Consider the following 24,422-nt stretch of genomic DNA (forward strand, 5'->3'; position numbering starts at 1 on the left):
AGATATCGCAATTTTGATTGCGTCACAATTTTCATTTACACTGAAAAAAAAAACCTACTATTAAAGTCACGATCGTGAGACATTTGTCTGAGTACCAAACAAACATGTTTTCTTACATCTAGAAAATAAGATTTGTTGACCAGAGCATCTCTGCAGCACTACAGTTACACAGTTACACTACAACGTGAAGCTTGTGTGATCTGGATATTACAATTTAAAAGCCCTATTTAAAATGGTAAATAATCATAAACCTGTCAAACTAGACTTTGGGGAAACATAGAAGTTTTATACTGAACTACTTCTCAAGTGATTAAAAAGAATTCTTTGTCTGGATATTATAATGTTGTGTTAGTCAAATGTATGAGGATTTTTTTAAAAGTACTGCCTTTCTAAAGAGCTTGTAAATAAATCTTATTAAACATGCTAATTAAGCCTTGTGTAAAAAGTGAGCAGCGCTCAAAAAGACCAGAACTATCAAATCTGTAGCAGGATGTCAACATTAAAAACCACAAACCTTGAACAACACATTTGAAGGCAGTTTAAATGCAGGAGTAAAATGGTGTAATTTGCTGCCCTCTGGTGGTTGAGCTTTTCTAAGACATCGAATCACAAAATCCTCAATCCCACTACAGTACAAAACTGGATGAACAGATATTGCAATTTTTTTATTGCGATACTGAGTTACCTGACAAAATACAGTAATGTGTTTTTACACAGAAAAGAAATAAGTGAGCTCTTACAATGAACACATGCTTCACGCACACACCACATTCGCAGAACCTTCACGTTAAATGAAAAAAGCATGCAATAATGTTCAAAAACACATCATAGTTCTCAAAAATGAACCTCCTCAGCTGATTAAAAACTCCAGATATGTCGAAAATCCATACTTAGGTTTGATATCTACCCAACAAATTGAACAATTAAAAGTTAGTTTTAAATACACAACGTGATAATTGATAATGACACTGAGTTGAACAGTCAGTTGATAGTGATGACTTGCAGCAGGGGTCACCAGCAGCTGGTGACTGACATTTACATTCGACCAGTCACCGTGAGGTCCTGGTTTTATTGGTCAGACTGTCCTCTCAGTCCAGCTCGTAACAACACTGTGTTATTTTTACAGTACGGCCAAGAGAAACAGTAGAACTAAAGCAAGTGAGTTGAAACGTGAAATGAATGCAGTCGTGAAGGGATTTAAGTCTGACACGCAAAAAAAGATTTTAATACATTCGCAAGTCATTCAGTAAATCTGTTGCAGGTTGTCTCGGTGTGTCGATGTGGTGCTTTTTTTCTCCCTTTCTCACATGGTTTTAAAAACAGAGAGCTGATGCTTTTCTATCACTTCCCTCCTACTCGCTCATTACTCCACCTGCCAAAAACACTTAATAGAATACGCGAGCAAGGAGGAGAGTCTGTGCCTTTTTCTCAAAAAAGCAAAAATAAAACTGTCTCTGTGGGTGATTCTAAAAATAAACGTCTGATTTAAAGCTTCTCTCGAGCTTGTAAACCTGATTTTCTTTCAAAGTAAACACCTGTTGTTTCAGAAAATGGCCTCTCTTTATCTGGTTTTTGTCACTTTGGTATTGAGGTTTGGTCTTGGCTATAACACATCTCACCCTTTGTGTCAAACTGTATTCCAGGGGGCACAGAAAGGTTTGTATCCCCAAACCCTTCAACAACATGGCTCCATCCTGAAGATCTGCAGACTTTTACACATAAAAGTGAAGTAATAAAACATCCAAGTGTCTTTTAGATTTTGCCCAGAACTATACTGTGAAAGGGTTACATCACCACCACGGTGGACAGGAAGTGATGTTTGTTTCCAGGCAACAGTAGTCTCACAGAATTTGTCTTTGGATTTGAGCCTCCTCACGTTTTAATGATGTAATCCCTTCATGGTATAACTCTGGGTTTTCAAATAACAACCAAAATCCATTAATTTTTTAACACATTTTCCATCATGTCACAAATAGTACACTCCTTTACACCAGCAGCCACACTGAGTGGTACATAGTACAACTTTTGGCAACAGTCCCTACGTTGGTCCTGCTCTGCTCTGCATGTTGGTCCATTTCGGGAAGAGTTTACCATTAAAGGTCCTGACCCACGACGAGACACAACACACCGCCGGAGAGAAAGAGACAGAACAAGAGAGAGAAAGAGAGAGAAAGAAGCGAGAGCAACCATCCATCTCCTCCTCCTCCCTCCTTCCTCCTTCCTCCATTCCTCCCACTCACTCCTCACACACCGACTCGCTCAGGTCCACGGCGCCACCTCTGGTGAGCCGCCGCATCTTGCTGAAGTCGTGGTCGGTCCTCAGGTAGGAGAGCGAGGGGCCTCCCTCGCTGTGGCTGGCCAGGTCCTGGGGCTGGGCCTGAGGCGGCAGGGCCCTCATCTCGCCGCCGCTGCGCCAGTACAGGGTATATTGCTGCGGGTCGGACACTCCGAAGGTGGCGGCGCACAGCTGCGCCAGGGCCTGACTGGTTTCCCCGGCTCTCCACTGCAATGTCCGCACGGCGCTCCGCTCCCCGTCCTGGAACAGTATCCGAACGCACCTCTGGATGGAGGGAGAGGGGGAGGAGAGAAGATAGAGAGAAAAAAAAGAGTGAATATATAGTGTATTCATGCAAAACAAGAGGTCAAGAGGCTTATGGAGTGAGGGCAAAAGAGGGGGAGGAGAGAGTGAGAGCTGTGCTAACACACACACACACACACACACACAGGAGGTTGATAATCCACTGCAATAAATGAGCCAAAATGATGCTCATAAAAGAAATTCTCCCTGAAACAAAGCTTCTACTTCCCACACACACAACCAGCAGGTCCAAGAGCTTTACATGAAAATCATCCTCATCTAAAACTGCTCTTTTCTCTGCTGCTTCATTGACAAACTCCCAGCATCAATCCACTAGAGAACATCCACGTCCAAACTGATCAAACATAATAATCCATCAAACTCGCTCTACTTTGGTGTTCTGCTGAAGTTTTCCCTCTGCACTTCAATCCAAACAGAAACTTTCTGACATTTTCAACAGAACAAAAAAGCGATCAAACACACAACTAACGAGTCTGTCTCAACAATTGCCACTCTTCAAACACTTACCGGCAATTGTGCTGTACCTGAGCTATTATATAATGTCAGATTCAGCCACCTACAGACGCCCTCACAAGTCTCTTTAAAACACACACACAATGAAAACATACTGAACATAATCCTTTTACCAAACATCCAATCTTGAGGAAACCAGTGAGACACACACACACACACACACACATCCTACCTGTACACACACAAACACACACACACACATACACACACAGATGCACAAGTGGCCAAATATGCTCAAAAAAAAAGAAAAAAAAAAGAGAAAAACACAGAGCAGCAATTACAATCAACAGGTCTGCCATCATTCAAACTTACAGAGTCACTGAGCTCCTCGCTGTCCGTGTGCATATTGTGTTTGCCTGCTTCGATGGGTAGATGCAGCTCAATAAATTTCATGTTATCTGACCGCCCACTTCTTCATAGCACTTGGCTCACTGATCCCCGCCTGTGTCAGTGGAAAATCTGGCTGCCGGGTGAGTTAGATCGGCTATTTGAAGCCAGGAGAGGCACCACGTGACGAGACAGAAACGTTGTGGATGACAATGCCTTTTTTCCATGGCATCTGCCGGACCGTTACACCAATCTGGGGCCGGCAGAGTGATAATGGGAGAGTGTAGGTAAAAGTCAGCGCGTGTGTGTGTGTGTGCATTAGTGGATGCCCCATCGTAAGCCGGATTACCTCTAAAAATGTCTAAAAACTAATCCCCTCAAATGAATCTGAAACGTGTTGGCACGCACAGGAGGGAAATCCAGGTGTTTTGTTGGATTTTTGGGGGATGACCCACTGTTCTGCTGAATATTTTTACCTTCTGTGTGACCCACAGAAATTGGAGTACTTTCGTCAACTCAGCAGCAATAATACCTGAGATGAATCAAATATGGGTCACTGTTTGTTCAACTCCACCTGCCCATTGTCACAGATGTAGGATAATCTGGTGCTGCATCGCCATCAGTATAATTAATGTAAAGTCTGACCTCTTTGGACGGATTATCGCCTTGTTTTTGTTGATTTTTGTGTTTTTTTTGTGCCACTTGAGAGACAAAAACAGGTTCAAGTTTGATGTGATGAGCAACATGTAACAATAACATGTCCAAAAAGTCAAACTAGAGTTCAAATGATGAACTGGTGCCACAGACTGTATATTAAATAGGCTGACATCCTATTGATTACACAATTTATTGCTATAGCAAGTTGTTACCAAGATGCAAGATGAGCACAACATTGTAATTCGACAATAACAAGCGACGATGAGTCCGCTGTGCAAGTTGATGAACTGTTTATAACTGCCAACTGTTGGGGCACTCCTGTAGCTCAGTTGGCGGCGCGTGAGCCCCATGTGCTGAGGCTGTCTGTCCTCTACAGCGGCCGCCGAACATCTCCTGCCTGTGGCCCATTTGCTGCATGTCATCCCCTCTCTCTCTAGCCCCTTTCCTGTCATATCTTCAGCTGTCCTTATCAAATAAAGGTAAAAATGCCCAAAGTGCAAATTGTCTGCCAATGTAAAATTAAGTCCATTATACTGAAAACAAAAGCCCGCTGCTCTGAAAATACACACAGTAAATATATTACAGAGTTCTCTTTTAACCTGTCCATTGTAAACACAAAGCACTTCAGGTTTGCTCCGCCCTTTTCCACTTTATTTTAGTTGTCTGCAGGTCACATGCTATTGCACTGGGACAAAAGGACAAATAGATGGAACAATGGCCACTGGTGATTCTGGCAAGACAAGCGGATGAGGAGCAGTTTGGTCCGAGGAGGAAAGAACTACACTTCTCCAGACATGGAGGGAAGAACACATCAAACGCCACCTGTCTACAACGCACAGCAATGCTAAGGTTTTCCTTCAGTTTTCCCCCTTTATGATGAAGTGGGCAGTATTGTGTACTCCCGAGGATCTGTGCATAGTGAGAACAGACAGAGTACTGAGGCCCTATTAAAGCTAAAATGGACAAGAAAGTGAAGTGAGTCCTCTTTAAAATGAAATGACCATGTGAACACAAAAAATCTGGGATGATCATTTCAGGAAGGTTGTCAGTGGCAGACAAATTCTCTAAAGTTTTCACAGATTGCAGTCCTAAGTAGTTGCAAAGAAGAAATATTTACTACACTGTGAAAATACGCCACTACAAGTATAATCAGCAAAATGTACTTAAAGCAGGGTCCAACAGTAATGTTTATTGCCACTGGCCCGACCACCTTCTCTGCCCCCACACACAGCAAATATTGCCAGCTTTTCTCGTGGCTTTCAAATGACTGTTTCCAATAATTATCTGTCCCTTTCAAAAATGGTCCTGACTCATCAGACTTTGATGGGTACTTTCGACAAAGCCAACAGTGCATTTGCATGTATCAAGCCATCACTCTCAAGCCAGTAATATTTTAATATGTAATATTAATATGTATGTTGTTTTAGAGCCATGTCATCAATGAAGTAAACAAGCTTGTCACCCAAATTATTCAAATTAAATTATTTTATTGAGCATAGGCCCAGTGGGGCAACTGGCTGATTGTATCTGTGGGCCTGGGTCATGGGTCAATCCTTATCCTGCAAGTATCAAAATTAAAAGTACTCGTTGCAGTAAAATGTCAGTGTTTTACCATTATATGTGATGTTTTTGGATTAATATTACAACTGAAATAATGTGTATGTCGCATCTTACTGCTGTAGATGTTTAAGATTGAGCTCATTTTATCTACTTCTAAACTGTCGGGTAGTTTAATCTACATCAATGCATCATATTCTATAAGATCATCATATGTTTGTAGTGTTGCTGTCCTGTGAGAACCACATACCTCTAAAAATTCAACTTTTAATAATGTCAGCGAAACAACTCTGTTATTAACTTTGTGCTGATGCATTTTCCAGATACTCCAAGAGGATTTTAAATAGCTTATTTAGTTTAAAGTGGAAACAGACAACTTAATTAATTCTATTAATTGTTTGTGCTGCTGTTGCACACCTGTACACAACACTGGATTACTTTCCATTTCCTCAGAGCTTAGCTCTGTGGAGAAATCATCAATACCAGATCAGTTTATAAGAAGAATTCAAATACACAATGTACAATAAATACACTGCACCAGAAATCGCACAATGCTAATTTCCATCTGTTGTCTATGTAGGTACTATCAGAAATACTGTTCTGTATAAAAGTATAAAAATTAAGTTCATATAACAAACATTAAGTTCATATAACACACATTTAAGATGATAAATGAAACTTTGCGATACTTTTCTTATTGCCCTCAACCAAACTCCACCCAAAGCAACAATAACAGTAACAATTAATGGGTATAAAAATAAACAACAACTTATTGCAAATATATGGAAACACTGTTCAGCTCAGAAATATTTTATGACCTGTGCAATATCTGGAATAAAGAGAGTAAGGAACCTCTGCTGTTAATCAGGTGACATGACAGGCTGTTGTATTTGTTGTATTTGTAAAAAGGTAAGATACTGAAGTGTATTAGAACTTTAATTTAAGAATACAAAAGTTATTGCAAGTATACTAATTTAAAGTATATTTTAAGGGTACCTTTTAAAGTGTACTTCAAGATAGATGTCATTCAGTAAAACTTTAATGTACTAAAAATATATATACTAATGAGGGGGAGGAGAGAAGATAGAGAAGAATACTAGCAGTAACATAATGATAATAATGGAAAAAAAAAAACTATAACAAAGGCCAAAAACAAAAGAAAAGGTCAGAGAGAAAAAGAAAGGAAAACAAGGAAATCAATAAGTAAAGATAAAATAAAATAAATTAAAATAAAATAAGAGAAAGGAAAGGAGTGTGTATTTAAAAGTGTATTTAAATTTATTTACAGAAAGTCCACCTCAACATAAGTTTTTTTTTTAAAGCTGTACTTCAGTGTACTTTGAAAAAGTAACTCAAACTATGAAGGCAAACATTATTTTCATTAACCAAGCATGAATATCAGTACATAAACAGCCATATACTTTAAGTGTACTAACTATACTTGAAGTTGTTTCACTTTAGAACATAAAAGAACTAAATACTAGAGACTTAGCAAAAACTCTCATTACAATAATATCACAATAAGAAGTCTGAATTATGTTTGCTGCGTTGTTTTCATTTTGCAATTGTACAGTAAGCAGCAGCCCTTTCATAAAATAACATAAAAACAATAAAACTAAATTATTAACCATGTAATATCACAATATTTATCATCACAGTGCGGTACGGTATATCACAATATTCAACCAAGTTTTGTTTTACATCTCACTGTTGTCTTAAGAGCTGATTATTTCAGAATTTTTTTTTTTTAAGATCTTTAATTGGGCTCTAATTAGTCTTGGGTTGAGATGAGACAAAGGAGCTGAATTTAAGAATTCTGAGAAGATGGTCAAAGTCCTATATTGGTCTTAATTTGAGCTAATTTATGTCAAGTAGACACAGGCTAGAAAAAGAGGAGCTCTTATTTTGAACTTTTCCTTTCCTCTGAGAGCATGTGACTATTTTTCTCCTGTCAAAAGCACCATCAGTTTTCCAAAGGACTCACGGAGTGTTGAAAAAACACAAATTTCATGTTTTTACACAAATTGCAAACACACATATTATATTTTCACTGACAGCAATTCTAAGAAAAAAAAAGATGAGAATATCCCGCAGAAAAAGGAGAATATCCCATAGAATTGTTTCACTGCATAATAAGTAGGAGTTCCTATTGTCTACACATCAATCAGCAGTTCACACAGAGCTGCTATGTGTGACAGCTATAAAGTAGATCACTGTACAAACCCACACACGCTGTAACACTACCAGTGTGTCTGTGTTCTACTACTACAGTCAAAACACGTGGCGCTGTACCTACCTGGTTCTGCTGGTTCTCCTTCTGTCTCTGGGCCTCTCGGCTCCGTCTGCAGCTCCACTCCTTCAGCGCCTCCTGGGCCTCCGGCGTCAGGCAGCCTGAGAGCGGCTGCTCCCTGTCCAGGCTCTGGATCAGACACAGGCTGGCGTACATGCTGGTCAGGTAGTACCCACCTGGAACAAACCAAACAAACAAACAAACAAAGAGCAGATGCATCAGAACTAAACTTTGCAATAATGATAATGTAGAAGTGACAGGCAAAAGTAGATATAAAGTTATTAAATGATGTAACAACCAAAATCTAATTAGCCACAACTAATTACAGGAACAGTGTGTAGGATTTAGTGTCATCTGGTGGTGAGGTTGCAAACACCTTGCTTCACTCTCCCCTTCCAAGCATGTAGGAGAATCTACCTACCATCTGCAGGTATAAATGGCTCATTCTAAGGTAACAAAAAGACGACCATTTTTATTTTCAAGTGATTATATAGTAATTAAAACATAATTACAAAATACTATATTTCATTTCTGCCATATTTAGCCAGCAAATCCCCCTAAATCCTACACATCAGATCTTTAGCAGTTAGATAACTGACTTTTTGATGGATAGAAAATTGATCTGCAATTATTTTGACAATAAATTAAGTAATCTTTTAAGAAGAAAAATGCTAAAACTTCACTGGTGTCAGGTTATTCCAGCTATAATTTGATAAAACAAAGAATTTAAAAATGTTAAATTGGGTTTTATGAAACTGTGATAAGCATTTGGCAAACAATTAAAGGGAAAATTCACCACTTGTCATGTGGATGTCCAGTAAGTGTTGATGGTAAATTTAGTAAATCTGAAGCAATAAATTCCTCAGAATGTGCTATGTTGACTGAGAAAACTGCAGTTGTCCTGCTGCAAAATCTGTTGTTCTTCCTGCATCCAGTGATGTCACAGTGATGTCACTGGATGTAGGAAGACCTTCAGACATATTGGATTTCTAGCATCCACCTCTGGTTAGCCAGGGGGTGTGCAAAATGAGTATTTGAGTATCACCTAACACTATGATTTGGCCAACAAAGTAAGAGCTATATGCCGGAGTGGTGATACACAGCAACACGGGCATCAGAAGCTCATGTTCAAGTCATCCTGGAGAACTCAGCTTGCAAGTAAAAGCATTGCACAGTTTCTTAACAGCTGACACATTGGGCTACAGGTAACATTTAAGTGTTTAGGTCGTACCCTCTCCTCCGAGCCAGGATGGCTCCAGCAGCTCCATCATGTACTCCACGTCTACCAGGATGTGAGGCCTGTTACACTCCACAATCACGTAAGACAACGATGGCAGGAAGTCATCCCAGCTCACTTCTTGTCCTGGAAAGAAAATAAGAATAGGACAGTATGAGGGTAAGCTATCTACTTTGATTTGTTTTGATGCAGATGAAAGTCTTTTTGGACCAAATCTGGTTCACTCTGGGCTCAAATTGTCATGAAACAATCTCACTAGGCCACCACCGACTGCACTTTCCAGACGTTCAAAAGTTTAAATTTAGCCGAGTGTTGTTATTCATCTAATTAGACTTTGAAAACTTATTGCAAACTTACTCGGTAAGCACCAGTTCCAAAATTATATCCAATATTCAGCTGTACTGACATGACATGGTGATATATTAATCTCCTGCCACCAGCAGCACCTGCAGCAGGTCGTGATGAAAAGCAGACGGGTCGTGCTTCATACAGTATGTCTGAAGTGTAGAGCTTTTCAAAGTGACGAGGTACTCGCCCTTGCAAAGATTGTTGACCTTCAATCCCTCTGCAGCTTTCAAGCAGTAAATACAGTATGCTTGAAAATACAGCAAATGAAACTTTTACATGTTTTTAGTTGATCATTTTCCTCTGTGAATGCAGGAACTTGAAAGAGATTAAAAGATCTGCCATTTAAAATGTGTGAATCCATAAATCAGTCTGTTTCCCTTCATTTGCTGACTCAACTAACGTTAATACTCTCCAGTCTCAACAAGTTGACACTTAATTCCCCATGTTGACTTCAGAATCCAATCCATCCAATCAAGTTGCAACCCACTGCAAACCATCTGAAAGACAACTGTGGTCACCGGGGAAAAGACATACCGAATTGGTTCAAAAGTGAAAATTAGACTATTTGCAGAACATGATAGAACATTCAAATTTAGATCATATTTCACCAGGATTTGCAAAAGAGAAATTTCTCATCCTCTGCAATGTGTAAATGAAAGCCTGTTCTCATTTTGGAGTATAATTAGGAAAATACAGCAAACTTTATTAATTGAAAGCCAAAAAACTACAACCCTGATCGCCACGTTGTGAGACCTGTGACAAAACCACTCAATCACCACCACTTCCTGTCCTCGTTTTCCACACTGGATCTTTAAAATCCAGTAGTTAGCAAGCTTATGCGTAGCTAATGTTAGCTTAACAGCTAAGTTACTTTTTAGATCAATGATGCTGTTACATTATGACTTATATAGGTCTTCAAACACAAGGTTTAGGACTAGGACTTGACTCAGGACTTGTCCGTCTTGACTTGGGACTTAGTGTTAAGTCTTAAGTGCAAAGACGTGTGACTTTTTTGTGACTTGCAAAACAATGGCTTAATCCCACCTCTGTTATACACTCATAAAAACATTCTTATCAATATTATATTCCATTTCTGACATATTCTACTAATAAATCTGACACAGTGGACCTTTAAAATCCAATAAATTAACAGCGTGTTTGGTCTCACCATGTAAGGACCCCATGGCCTTGTGGACACACTTGCACACTTGCAGCAGCAGCAGCACCTTGTCGATGGGTGAGTGCGTCCTCTGCATCAGTACCAGCTTCTGCTTCACCCTCTCCACTTCACGGCTGTCAGGGACACCGGTCCGCACACCGAGACGCTCCATGGCGGCATCCCCCTTCAGACGGAGCAGGTTTTGGCTGAGACGCTGGCTGCTGCCGTCCTGATTGTGCAGCTCGACCAGAGCTTTTCCAAGTAGGGACCTCAGAGGCCGGAGCACACAGGAGAACATGGCCCGTTCCAATGCCAGGTCTGAGAACAGAGAACGGTTTATTGTTTGGGAGACTTGTCTTTTGACTGTTTTTTGTGGACACAATTGCTGTGTTTTATTTATTTATTTCATATAATTTGAAGGTAGAGAACTGTGGCAACAATGGCAAGATGCCCAGACAGGTAAGCTGATCATGTCAGTGGAATTATGAGGGTGAGTGAAGTGTCAAAAGTAAAGTGGAATAAATGTTCAAATACATAGCAAGGACTTTTAAATTGCTACCACCCTCAAGCCTAAATTCCACTATCTGCACATTATGCATTTTAAGCAATTAGGTCTAATCAAAATGAAAATCCTATGACTTTTCCCCTTCCGTTCTGAATTTAATTAATCAACAGTGTTGCATTTTGTGTGTATTTTACATGAACTACAACTCAAATTTCATTGAAAAATATCCTTGAATCCTTGTAAATACACTATTAGCAGAAATCCTTAAAGGTATTATGTGGAATAGCTAAGTTTAGCCAGAGGCAGCTAACAGTCAGTTAATAGTTAGGTAGCATCAGCTAACTGACATTTTAACGTTAGAGAGTGTCAGTTGACTGTCAGTTAAAAGTTAGCTAGTTATCAGCTAACTAACAGTTATCTTGATAATTTTATTCAAGAGATATGTATTTGTACCACCAACTTTCATAAAGTCTGTGAACCATGCTAGTTTGTAGAGCAGTTTATAATCTCATAGATTGTTCGCTCTTTTTGCAGCCCTTATATACTAAACAAGGCTAACTGCCTCTCTTCTCTTGCTGAAGACTCAACACACAGATATTAGAGTGCTATCAATCATTTGGTTGTATTTCCCAAAATGTGAAACTGCTCCTTTAAAATTTTTTTGCATGCTGTCAGAAATGCACTATCATCAAGCTAACACAAGGGTATTTTTCTTAGTGCCTGAAGAGCTAAGATTCTGGAGATACAGGCTTTTATTTTTGGCCTGACAACAGTGATATGTAATACACAAACTCGTGGACATATTACACATGCATGCATGCTCTTACACGTGGAAGTACACACACACACACACACAGTGATTCTCCTGCAGTCAGTGGGCAGTCCTAAGTGGGTAACAATTCTCCAGTGCACGCTGTTTTCCACTCATCATCAATATCCTCCTCTCCCTCCTCTCCCTCTTTTCCATCCTTCATGTATCCCTCCTGTCCTGTATAATCCCCCAACATCTCCTCCCATCTACCTTACTATATGATTCCCCTTGTGATTAATCATTCACGCCCTCCACACTCTGTTTCTCTACCTGCCTTCCTCACCCCTCCCAGCATCACTCTCTCTTTTACCAGCTCTGGAGAATAACAGATTACATGTAATGCGATTACAGCCTTGCCAGTTACTGGCTAGCTGACTTTTTTTTTTTTTTAAGCTGTTACTCACAGATCTGTAACTGATTACATTTTCAAAGTATCCTGCCTATTTCAATCCCTCCCTCCCACCCTCCCCTGAATCGTGCTGCTCTTCAAGTGAGCGTGGGACTGTGATATCTTTTTATGATAAACGAGGGGGAGAAAAAAAAATGCAAATGCCTCCCACCGACGCAATGCGAGATAAATCAGAATCAGAGCGCAGGAAGGAAGGACGGGAGGAAGGAAGGCAGCGGCCGAGCGCTCTCCCCTGAAGCCTCTGCACTGCCAGGCAACCATCCATCATCACACACATTTACACACCTGCAAAACACACACACTCAGTCGCACACAAAGGAGTCCAAAAAAGAAAAACCTACGCACAGAGCTGTGTCAAAACCTCTAACTAGAATCCTTCCAAAGTAACACCCGGCGATGTCTTTACAATAAGAAGAAGAATCACACAGAAAGAGATGGATGGGAGAGCAGGCGCGTCGGGCAGGGCTTTCCTAATGCTGTTTTCTAAATACAAGAGACAATATGAGCTCTAGTGAATGAGGCTCTACCCCCCCCACGCAAACTACTTTGTGTTGACAGTGCCTTTCACTAGAGCCTGGGCAGCCCACCATTTATCAGAAAAGGCTGTCTGTTTCCACAGACCTGCGTCCTCTGGCACCGTGCTCTATTGAATCAGTGTTTTCTAATAGTACCGTTTTTTTTTTCTCCATATTTCTCTGTTTCTCTCCTTCAGTCCCCTGCTGCACTCACCGTCTCCTCGCTGTGATGTGATGAACTAATCGTGCATGCATATGAGAAATTCACATCTCAAAATGTAATCCAGCACAGTCAGCTAAATTCAATTAATTCACCTTCTTTGCTAATAAAATCAAATGAATTTAAATTGCGTGAAATGGCTTTTAGGTGTCGTGTATAGTTCCACCATGGAAATAGGCTTTTTGCTTCTAACTTTCTAATAAAGCATACTCTATAAGAGATTAATAACTTATAACTAATGGCTGCAATAATATTAAAAGCTGAATCATGCTTCTCTGTCTGACATGTGTAAATGGTATTAATCAGAGACATTTTCTGTTATTCTATCTCTAACCAGGCGGTTTTTGTCCCCAAACCGATCCAGATCGTAACCACAGCGGTGTCACATCATAAAATAAAATTAGTTTGTACAGCACGCATAATAAAGAAACAACACATACAAATCTCACTAGAATTTAGCAAATCTTGGGTTCTTTTCTAGATACAACCCAAAAGTTAGCTAGTTTTATCCGACAGTCAGTTTAAGGTTATCTAATGTCAGTTAGGGTTCTCTAGTTGCTGAATGGCATTTAAAAGTTATCTAGTGTCATCCTCTGGTGTCAGCCAGATTTTCCATGCCTGTTTTGTGGAGAAGTTCATACTCTGGCATAGGTTAGGCCTATATTAAAGTGGTGTGTAACATATTTAATTATATTAGCTTCCTCTGCTAAGGACTGTCTGGTCTTCTGTCCCTTTGAAGATCAGCACTGTCAAGATGGTTCGCAACTAATGTCAACAGCAATGTGAAAAGCTGGAACCTGCCTCTCTGTCTACACGTGAACATGCACAGATTTGTTTTGTATAATGTGATGTAAATCTCTCCAGTTTTGTTTTGCTGTATTGTTTTGAATCTGCCTCCTGACAAGAAGTTGGATCAGCCAGTCAGATTGTTTGAGCCACAAGGCTGGTAGGCGATATTTTCATGACCTATAGTTACTCATAGCTCTCCTTTGCATTGTTACAAGACATGTTTATGCAGATTTTCACAAAAGTATAATTCATTCAATAATACATCATTCATTAATTATTTATACATGGATGTACAGGGCTCACTTGCCAGGATGTAATAAAATCCTTTTGGCTGTTATTTATTATCATAACTTTCTTTGACTTTTTATCTTGCTCTGAAAGTGAGAGCTATCTAATCAAGATCAGTTCAGTTCAGCTGGTCCAGATGCAATCCAGCTGTTCTACAGACAGCACAGGTGCTCAAACTGTCCATTGAATTAAGTGTGAGATTCAGCGGTAACCATTTCAGTAAATTCAGGTCTGCAATGCAAAGAAAAAAGACGGGACTGAGAATGAATCATTCTACTTTTGCTGCTAAATTAAAAAAGTAAAAACTTGACTCGTGTTATCGTTCATTGAAGGCAGTCAGTGGTCGACAGTGAAAGACTAGTAGTACTTGGCAGCTTCCAGGTGTGATAATTGTTGAAAAGAAACTGACTCACTCAATTTCGCATACTCTAAATTTTATTAATCTGCTTGAAAGATTACAAAAACATAACAGTACTTGTGATATACAGATATAGTGTATGTTTAAAGGCACTTTCTCACTGGATGTCCTTTATCAGGGGTTTATAAGTTGTACTTAATGACTTTGTAATTGGTTATTAAATCATTATTTACACTAAATTATTCAGTAATCTCTTTAATTATGATGGACAATTCACGCTTTTCTGAGAACAGAGTATTTAGATCAGCTGAATTAATCAAATGTTACAGAATGAATCATTTTGAATGAAGATGTGATTGAGGATAACAAATAACTGGCAAAGGACTTAACTACAGCAGAGTCATTTGACCACTAAGTGACTGCACCTTTTCATACTGAAGAAAAAACCCAGATGTTAGTTGTTTTTTTTGTCCAGTGTAACAATGGTGTTTCTTTCCACTGCTAGAAACAGCTATTGGATTAAAGGGATGAAGTTTGATGCTAAACACCCATTGTCTTTTCTAGACTGGGAAGAAAATAGCTGTTAATGTTTTAATGTTTGTCTTGTTATATTTGTCAGACCTGATACGCACTGATGGATACACCATCCATTTAGTCTGAAATCAGTCTTGATGTTGGGAAGGCAGTGCACAATTATGCGAAATAAAAATAATCAATAACTACCATCAAACAAATAAAACTAAAGTAACAAGTCTGTTTTGAAAATGTAACGAGAGGAAAGTACAGATATATGTGTTAAAATGTAGGGAAAAAATAAAAAGTTATCAGAAAAAGAAATACTCAAGTTAAGATACCTGAAAAATCTACTTAAGTATTCGTACTTAGCTACTTCCCATTTCTGGTCTGCAGTATGAATTCAACAGGTGGACAATTCTTCAATATTGCCCCTTTAATTTGTGCTGAAAAGTGTGAATTCAATGTGCCTGTTCCTTCTGAAAAGACGTGTCACGCTGTGGCTCAAATCTAATGTGTTTTTGGGTGTTTGTTTACCTTTCTCATTCTCTGGTACCAGGGTTTCAATTGGAGGCTCCAGTTCTCCACTGTCCAGCAGGCAGCACTTCGCCTGGGACAAAAAGAGGCGCAGACCCTGCAGGAGCTGCACAGAAGTCACACGTGACGAGGAAGAGGATGAAGGAGAGGAAGCCAGAGATTTGAGCACCTCTCTCTGTTCCAGGAGGAAGTCCTGAACCATGCCCCCAAAGGTGGAGCGCCTGTCTCTGGACAGCTCCTCCACCAGTCGCGTCAGCCGCTTGTCCGGAGCAAAGAAACACACAAATGCCTCACTCATGCGGTGCAGCCCACCACGGCCTCGTGAGCGCACGAGCGGCGGGCGTGGGTAGAAGTGGGCTGGGGGTCGGACCACGCTTTCTGAATCTGAATCCGAGTCATTGTCCTCGTCCATGCTGCTGAAGGAGCTGTTGCTGTCAAGCTCGGCCAGGGACGGAGCCGGGCGGCGCTCCAGGGCCAGGGCTGCCACCTCAGTGCCTGGCTCCTCTCCTGGGGTGGACCGCTGGGGCTGTGAAGGCTCCTCCACCTTTGCAGATGTCTTGACCGGAACAGAGGAGACAATTTTACAGTGATGATTGAGACTTTATTGGATGCACAAAAAACAGTGGCTACTTAAAAACTTAATTATGATGGCATTACTTTCCGATAAATAATCTGGAGGGCATGAATGAATACATGAATCAATCAGCCAGTAAGTAAATGAATAAGAAGAAGTGAGGAGACTCATAATTAACTATGTTTTTAAATAATTTCTCACTGGATGAGTTTAGTTTACACATGTGACTGTCAGCATATTTTCTAAACTTGCTAACATTCAACTCTCATGTGGACAGCTAAAAAAATGAGTAACCGCAGAACTTTAAGAATTATTACCAAACATAAGTTGGGCCTAGACAGTAAGACTGCAAAAATGCAGATACATGACAAAATATCATTTTTTCATCACTTTTTTGGCCTTCAGTCCACACAAAAATGCCAAAAAGATTGAGAGAGAAAAATTATGACCGGGAGGTAACAGAATCCTGAACTATGTTGGCTATCCATGGATACCTGCTGGGTAACCTATAAAAAAGCAGTGTAATGGACAAAAATATATTTAAATAAATTCACAGGTGAAAATAAACTAATTGTAGGTGGGCGGTGGATGGGAATAAGAATACGACACATACGATACAATTATTGTTTTTTTTTTTACCTGGAGAAATATTAAGCCTAATCAGCCGCCAGGATTTTAGTTACTGTGAAAGGCTATGACACAACTTTTGACGACACATCCTGCCAAATAATGATATGCCATTGTTCCACAATGTCTGTGCATTTTAAAGCATCAAATGAGCATCCAAACTTTCTGAACTGTGTGTAGTTTTCAGACAGGTGTTGGCAATCAGATCCGAGCCATAAAGTTGTCTACTGGCAGTTAATGTACAGTTTTCCCACGAAAACACTGCAGAAAAAGTTCCTGTCTCTTGCTTACCAGCTGCTGGGTGAAGTGAAGGGAGAGTCTGTGGGATTAAACTACAGCAGAGCGACATGCTGTCTAGCTAAGGAGCACACTCTGCTCCGCCTCCAGGTTATAAAACATGGATAAACCAGCCTCCTGTTTATGAGTATATTGTAGAAAAAGTGTGAAAAACACATCTGTGGTCATGTCAGGGGGGAGATACTGTGGGAATAATGTTGTCAGTGGCATGGCCGCTTGTAAAAAGTTCCAAAAAGTATTAGGTTTTGATAGTCGCAAGCTAGGCACATTGTCACCAAGTACACACATCGATGGCTGGAGGAGCACAGGTGCTACACCAAATGATAGATACTTTTCCAAGAACACAAGTGAGTGACAAGTGAGTGACTGTGCATGTGGGTTTAATCACAGGTGCGGGTCAGGTCGGGGGAGTTTATAGACTGTTTCGGGCAGATACAGATTTGACTGGAGATAATTGTGGGTAACAGGTTGGCTTTGCGGGTGCACATCAGCCAGGACTCTGTGAGGAAAACCTGAGAGCGATTTGATTTTTCACTCTTTTAATACATTTAGGGGCCTAAAGAGATGAAGTTATTCAGTAATTTGCAAAAATGTAAAGATCAGAGGATACTCCGAGGCATAAATATTTTTCTGCCATGCAATTTTGTTAATTGTGTTGTGACACATAAGAAAGACTGTTTTAGAAAATGCTTTTCAAAGTCAGTACATGAAGAAAAATAAAGGCATTGTCTGAAAGACAAACAAAGAGGCTAACACATATTACTTGTGGCACATAGACAGACATCATGTCCTCTTCATCTGCGGAACCCGGAGAAACAGCAGGGGTTCTCCTCAGGATCCCTGCCCCGGCATGAACTCTTCTGTGAGGTTGGGTCTGCAGCCTCTCTGATCCACCGGGCTGCTCCTCTGAGGTGGAAGGTGAGTAGGATCCAATCCCTTCGAGGGACAGATTCATGGAGGACTCTGACAGCCGGAGCCGCATGCTGCGCTTGAAGCGGTGCCGTTTATTGGAGGCACTGTGGTTTGTGAGTTGTGGCTGCTGGAGAAAAGAAAAAGTGGATTCAGTCCTTTATCTAACGAGCTCAGTGGGTTTATAAACAGTTTATTTTTCAAAGGATATGAGGTGAAGTGCAAGGTGAACAGTAGTAGTCATATAGGAAGATGGATTTAGAGCATTTCTTATTGAGGTAACTTTAAAAATGTGAACTTGGGAACTAACACATTTTTAACTGTTTTTCATTGATCTTGCTCAATAATAAATCAGTCAGTTAGTTATTTAAAACTTCCTTCTAAATCACACAGAAACACGAACAAACTAACCAATCAAGGCAGCTGTGTTTTGCGAGGTACAATGCTGTTTTTGTCAATGGAGTCTGGTGGTTTTGAAGAGAACAAAAAGGATCTTTGTAATGGTTATGGGTTTCTGTTAAGTTGTTTCATGTCTTCCCTTATGTGTCTGTGTTTAGTTTACTTCCTGTCTTTGTCTTTTCCTCGCCTTTTTTGACTATTGATTTGTTTCAACTGTTCCTGATAAGTTCCCTGAGTATTTAGTTTTTGTTTTCTCCCTTTTGTTGCCAGTTCGTCGTTGTCTTAACATAAAACGTTACAGCCCATGCCCCAGTGTTTCCCTGCACTTTTTGGACTTCTACTTTGTTTCTTGTATTATGCCAGGTGTATGTACTTTTGTCTGTTGAGTGTTCTGTTTTTCTGTATTAAATCATTATCACATAATCGCTCGTGTGTGCATGCCTGAGTGAGTGAGGGTGTGCGTGTGTGATCAGTGGACCAGGAGTTTTTCTGCAGCTAATCTTGAATACCAATGGACTGATCAGCCTAATTTTTTGGTGGACATTCATGAATGTATACTGAAGGACCTCTCCTTTTCACAATTTTCAAAAAAACACCAGTGACAACTGTGGCCACAGGGATTATGTTTCCAGGTCATATAAACTGCAACTTGACTGTCTGGTTCAGACATACAACTGTGAGACAGTAATTCTAATTTTTTAATGCTCTGTTTTATTGACAGCTGACTTCTCCTCTTCTTAACCAGCCACTAGGGACCACAAGTGATCAACAACTGCTTCAGGCAGAATTTTGCAAATCTCAGCGGGTTGCATCTAGCAGTTGTGGTTCTTCTGCTATAAACTATAAATATATTATATACTATAAATATGTAAAAATAGGGCTCTGGTTTAAAAATCCAGGCATTATTCTTTAAAGTAAAATGCTAGAAAATCACCATAAGTGGACTCTTTACTGACTTTAAATGGTCTCAGAGATAGCTCACAAAAGCACACAACCTTCACTACTAACCTTGGCAAGCTCCAGCTGCAGGAAGAGCGGATTGATGAAGCAGAGTTTGCCTTGTCTACCCCGGTTCAGCAGGGTACACCGCTCCTGGGTCGCAGACGTCTGACCCTGGCTGCTGCTGGTTGACGCAACCGGGTCCACCGGCCCATTTTGGATCTCTGAAGCACTCGGAGCGCTCCAGAAGTCTAGTGGGAGATCCAGAAAGAAGACAAGTGTTCAGTTACACATTCAATAATTGCAGATATAGCAACTAATCAATCTGATCTTTTGTAGTTTGTTTGCAGAAGTTCTTTCAAAATCAATGTGGTGATTATTCTCGTGTTTTAATGCTACACATACAGTAGAACCTTAATTTTTCTCTTCCAGGCTGCTGAACTTGCTTAAGATCTAGATAGCATATTTTCATTTTATAGTCATTAAACAAACAAAAAGAAGCAATAAAACACAGTAAGTACTGTATTATGTAAGTTTATCTACTGCAAGCTGACAAGAGCAGACTGATTTTGCAGAACCATGGTGAGATCTATCTTTGAGCTGCAGTCGGTGACACATACTGTGTCTTACTTGTGTAATTTTTAGCCATCTTGAAGTCACACCTCGCTCTCTGCTGCGGCGCTGCATCAGTACATGTTGCCATGTTAAAATAGATGCAAGCTGGCAGTCACTACTTTAGTCAGTTGTTCAGTTTACTCTCTCACATTTGGAATATGTTGCTGAAGAGGAGTTATTACAGAGGAACATGACTCTATCTTCATGATGTCATGCCATTGTTCAGACAGCCCATTATTTTGAAACAGACCCAAAAATGTCCCATTGCACAGAAAGCCCATTTGTCCAACAGCCCGTCATCCCGAAAACAAATGCCCATTGCACTGAATGCCTACTGATCTGAAAACAGACACTCTCCGTGCAATAACACACTAAACAACTGCAGGGTACAGTAGATATTCAGAGCAAATGAACTTTCAGTCCAATAAGATATTTGTCTAACTTTAGTTTTCTACATAATGAATGTATAATTGCAATATTTGCTGTTGGTTAGTGACTGGACAATGTGATATTGCCATTATTCAGATGATCCATTATTCTGAAAAATGTCCTACTGGACCAAAATCCCATTTGTCCAACAGCCTGTTGTCCCTAAAACAAATACCCTTTGCTCTGAAGGCCCATTGCTCTGACCTCATGTACTAACTCAGGGGTTCCCAAATGAATTCGTATCAAGGACCCTCATAATTGCTGATAATGCTAAATGAAGAGCCAGAGAATCACCAAAGATATTACAATTCATCCTGAATCCTCCAAAAAGTTTCCATCTAGACCAATGGTGGACTGACATTAAAGAACATTAAAATTAAAGCCATGATTCTAGCTAATGTTGGTTATTATTTAGTGACTATTACTTATTATTTAGGGGAAGTGACAACTCAAAGTAATTAGTAAGCTTAGTTTGAAAATGACTGTACCTTGTCCCATGTGTGAAATGGCCTCCAGCTGCCTGTGTGTTGTGGCTTTAGCAATGGCGTCTGGTAGCTGCAGTGGGAAGGGCAACACATCTCTGCAGACAAGAAGAAAAAAAAAATCAGTGCTAAAAGAAGTTCAATTAAACCCTGAGCATGTGTGTAACCATTAGATTTTCTAGTCTTTTTTTAAAAGAAAAAAATGTCCAATGTCCAAATCCTCTGATTTTGGCCTCTTATGTGTGAATATTTTCTGGTTTCTCTACAGTAAATTGAATATCTTTGGGTTGTGGACAAAACAAGACATTTGAGGACAGTAATCACTGTTTTTCACTTTTTTTTGACATTTTATGAATGAAACAAGAAAATGCTAAACAAATTAATTGTTAGTTGCAGCTCTACTTTTGGCCACAGAGTTAAAATAATAGCTCCATCACCTGCTGATACAGTAGAAGGCCACCAGTCGACACAGGTCAGGGAAGCTGAGTGCTGAGCTCTCCAAGGCAAATGCTGGTTACAGAACAGACAGAGTTTGATTGACAGCTGTGGAGGCAGTGGGACACTTGTGCAAATTTAACAGGAAGCATGGCAGCTGCAAATCCTCTGGAGGACCCATCCTCTCTGTCCCACGCTACTTCACACAGCAAGTGTATGAACTGCACTGCACTACAGACGGCGAGCACAGGAACGCAGTGTGTATTGCTGTAGTGGCAGGTGGATAATACATGCTAATCTAGATTGTTTTATACTCACTGGAGTCCTCCTCGCAGATGAAGCACTCCTTAACAGAGGAGGCACTTTTGTCCGCCGCCACTCGCAAACACAGCACCTTCCTCTGGCTGGAGCTGCATTTACGCACCAAAAAGGTCTGTAAGCACCAACAACAACCACCGCAGACAACAAGAATAAAGCACAGGGGTGTTATTTTATTTCTTTAAATATATTTTCACACATTTTTCAGGAGGAGGCACAGATGGTGCAAACAGCAATGTAAAGTACAAAATCATAGCCGGATATAACAGTTTCTTGTTAGTCTGTATTTAATGTAAATTTTACTGGTTTTCAAATAATCTTTTATGGATTTAACTATGTGGACGCTAATATTAAATGCTGCTGGTGTTTAGGCTAAACTAAGCTTATTGCCTCCTGGCTCAAGCACTAATTACACTTTAGGTTAAATTTAAGGGGAAGCATTGCATCATTCGCAGTGGATTATAGGATGAGTAGTTCCCTCAACTTAAAAGTCTTAAATCTTTGCCTTTTTCTATTTTCAATCAGTTTTTTTGCTCAGAATCAAATTCTTTATGGCCATGATTCAACTCATCATTGGTTGGCTTGGTTCTAGGCTTAAAACTTTTTATATAAATAAATTATCAATGGAGAGAATGAATGGGGAATTCACCAAAGCTGTTGAAAAAGTGGGCAACCACTGTTGAGCTGCCATAGTTGAGTTTAATACAAAATGCAAACAAAATAATTGTTATCTTTGTTAAAAACATAGAAGCCCACTTAGGGGTTTAAGTAAATATTCACATTTCCTAAAATGGTGAAGCTATATTTTGTCTTCTGTTAAAATGAACAAAAGTTTACTCTCGCCTCTGGAAAAATTAAAGTTTAAATAGTTAAAAACTGCATATGTCTTAAACTGCAAAGTCCCACAGTTTTATGTGGAAAACTAGTGAAATGTAACTAAAGTATGATTTAAAAACATAAATGCGTTATGTTTTTATGTATTCTGAGTTTATCTACGTGTTCCTCTATTTATTTAACTGATAAGATCGACTGATTGAAATGACTGACTTGTCCGTACCCCAACAGGCTCTCTGAGCAGGATATAGAGGGCAGAGTCTTGGTTGAGTGACAGCTGCAGCCACACAGGATGTGTGATCAGCAGACGATCCAGGACGCTGAAGGCCCGCTGAGAGCCTCGCTGGGTAGCCTCCTGCATCTGAAATACATGCACAAGGTTATCATCCAACAGCCGTCACATGAGTTAGCATATCAGCTACAAATAAAGTAGTGTAGTACTTTTCAAACTATACTTAATCCACAATTTTTTTACTATTGTTAGCCACATGTAGAAGATTGCCTTTGCAATGACCACACAGGCTAAATAGTTGTCCGCAAGGCTTTTGTCATACGTTCAGATTCTTTTTGTATCTTTTTGTCAATGACTTGTCTTTAAACTGAAATAAGCAAAAAAAAAGAAGAAGAAAAAATGAGAGTTTTCCTTGACTCTTCTTTAGAGTTGTGCCCAGACTGCCCTGAAGTTCAAGTGAAACCTACACACTACACAAGTGTACTTATGGAGTGAAAAGTTGTGTGCTAGTCTGCCTAAAGGTGAACATACACATATGTAGCTGCTTGTACGTAAATACACAAGCATTTACTGTTGAGCTCAATTTAAATTTAATGCTGAGATCCAGTTTTGTAGTTAGATATGTTGATATATTTAATGCGGTGAGCTGAAGTTAATGAGTCAAATGAACACAACTCTGTTCTATAATATTTCTGCCAAAAAAAATATAATGAGGAGGTACAATTCCAAATCAAACGTGTGTGTAATAAATGACAGCTCTTTCATCTTTGTTAAAGGTTGTGCAAAGCAATAATAAATGTGTTGAATGATTAAAACAACTGCTGAGTATATAAAATTAGGTCTCAAAATCATGAAAAAATGAACAGTTTTCTCTTTTTTGAAATGTCGGAGGTGTGTCTGCTCTACTGTCTCAGTGTCAAACACCACTATGACCTGAAAACGACCTGAAACATGGACGCTGTATTGGACATCTCCAGACATGTTTGAGCCACCGGAGCCAGAGTACGGTGACAAGATGTTTTTTCTTTCCTTCTGTGTCACGATGTTGGAAGTGAAGTGAGCTAAAGTGAACTGGTGGGCCGATTTTGACTGAAAGAGTCACTGAGTCACTACATGTGTAACTGACCGTTGGGGAGGATGAGGAGAGGGGGAGGCGGAGTCGTTTGTGCATCGGTTCATGGAGCTTATATAGTGTAGTTTATAGCGGGGGACCATGGCTCTGACACATCACAGAGCCATGTTTCAGGTCTGCCCAAAAAAATCCTGAACACAGAAATCGTGAACCAATCTAACTCCACAATGCGGTTCTACATAGTTCTCAATCTTTTCACACATTTTCAGCTGCTATGTTCTAACATGTACAATGTGTTGAGAAGAAAAAAAATCACTTTAACATCATCAGTTCATCTCAGCTTTCCTTCATCTTACTGGAAGCTCCAGGTTCATTTGCACATGACTAGCAGCATGACATTACACTGAATATCATGTTGTAGTGACTAAATGATCATGAAATCCAATCAGACCGTGACGGCTTTACCAAAAACCATTTTTTTTCAGTTCAAAAAAGCAAATATTTTATTTTATATTACTGACAAATGCATATTTTAGGCATTATTTTTATTGTTATTCTTTTTTGAATATTTTATGCCTTCACATTAGGTAGCTTTAGTGGAGAGATGACGAGGTGGTTGATGGTCGGC

At 39.8% G+C, this 24,422-nt stretch overlaps 1 protein-coding gene across 1 annotated transcript; it reads right to left on the reverse strand.

The window, feature by feature from the left end:
* Positions 1–526: 526 nt before the first annotated feature.
* rin1b (Ras and Rab interactor 1b) lies at positions 527–23,893 on the reverse strand. The gene is made up of 12 exons (XM_084713137.1): positions 23,849–23,893; positions 22,714–22,851; positions 21,657–21,771; positions 21,341–21,413; positions 20,910–21,001; positions 19,447–19,628; positions 17,894–18,169; positions 15,633–16,188; positions 10,697–11,005; positions 9,175–9,306; positions 7,950–8,119; positions 527–2,560 (listed from the first exon to the last, which is right to left on the reverse strand). Exons 1-12 carry the CDS (start codon positions 23,891–23,893, stop codon positions 2,237–2,239), a joined length of 2,412 nt encoding a protein of 803 aa, XP_084569263.1. The 3' UTR covers positions 527–2,236.
* Between the last annotated feature and the right edge of the window lie 529 nt (positions 23,894–24,422).

The sequence above is a fragment of the Lutjanus erythropterus genome, chromosome 23 (genome assembly GCF_056507025.1).
Source record: "Lutjanus erythropterus isolate fLutEry1 chromosome 23, fLutEry1.hap2, whole genome shotgun sequence".
NCBI classification, from domain to species: Eukaryota; Metazoa; Chordata; class Actinopteri; order Lutjaniformes; family Lutjanidae; genus Lutjanus; species Lutjanus erythropterus.

Excerpts from the sequence above, each read along its gene's own strand:
- rin1b (XM_084713137.1), bottom strand. The coding sequence starts at position 23,893 with ATGCACAAACGACTCCGCCTCCCCCTCTCCTCATCCTCCCCAACG. Across the intron at positions 16,189-17,893 it reads TGTCTGTCTATGTGCCACAA|ACATCTGCAAAGGTGGAGGA; the intron begins GTAATATGTGTT and ends GTTCCGGTCAAG. Across the intron at positions 9,307-10,696 it reads GGCCATGGGGTCCTTACATG|GACAAGAAGTGAGCTGGGAT; the intron begins GTGAGACCAAAC and ends TTTTCTTTCCAG.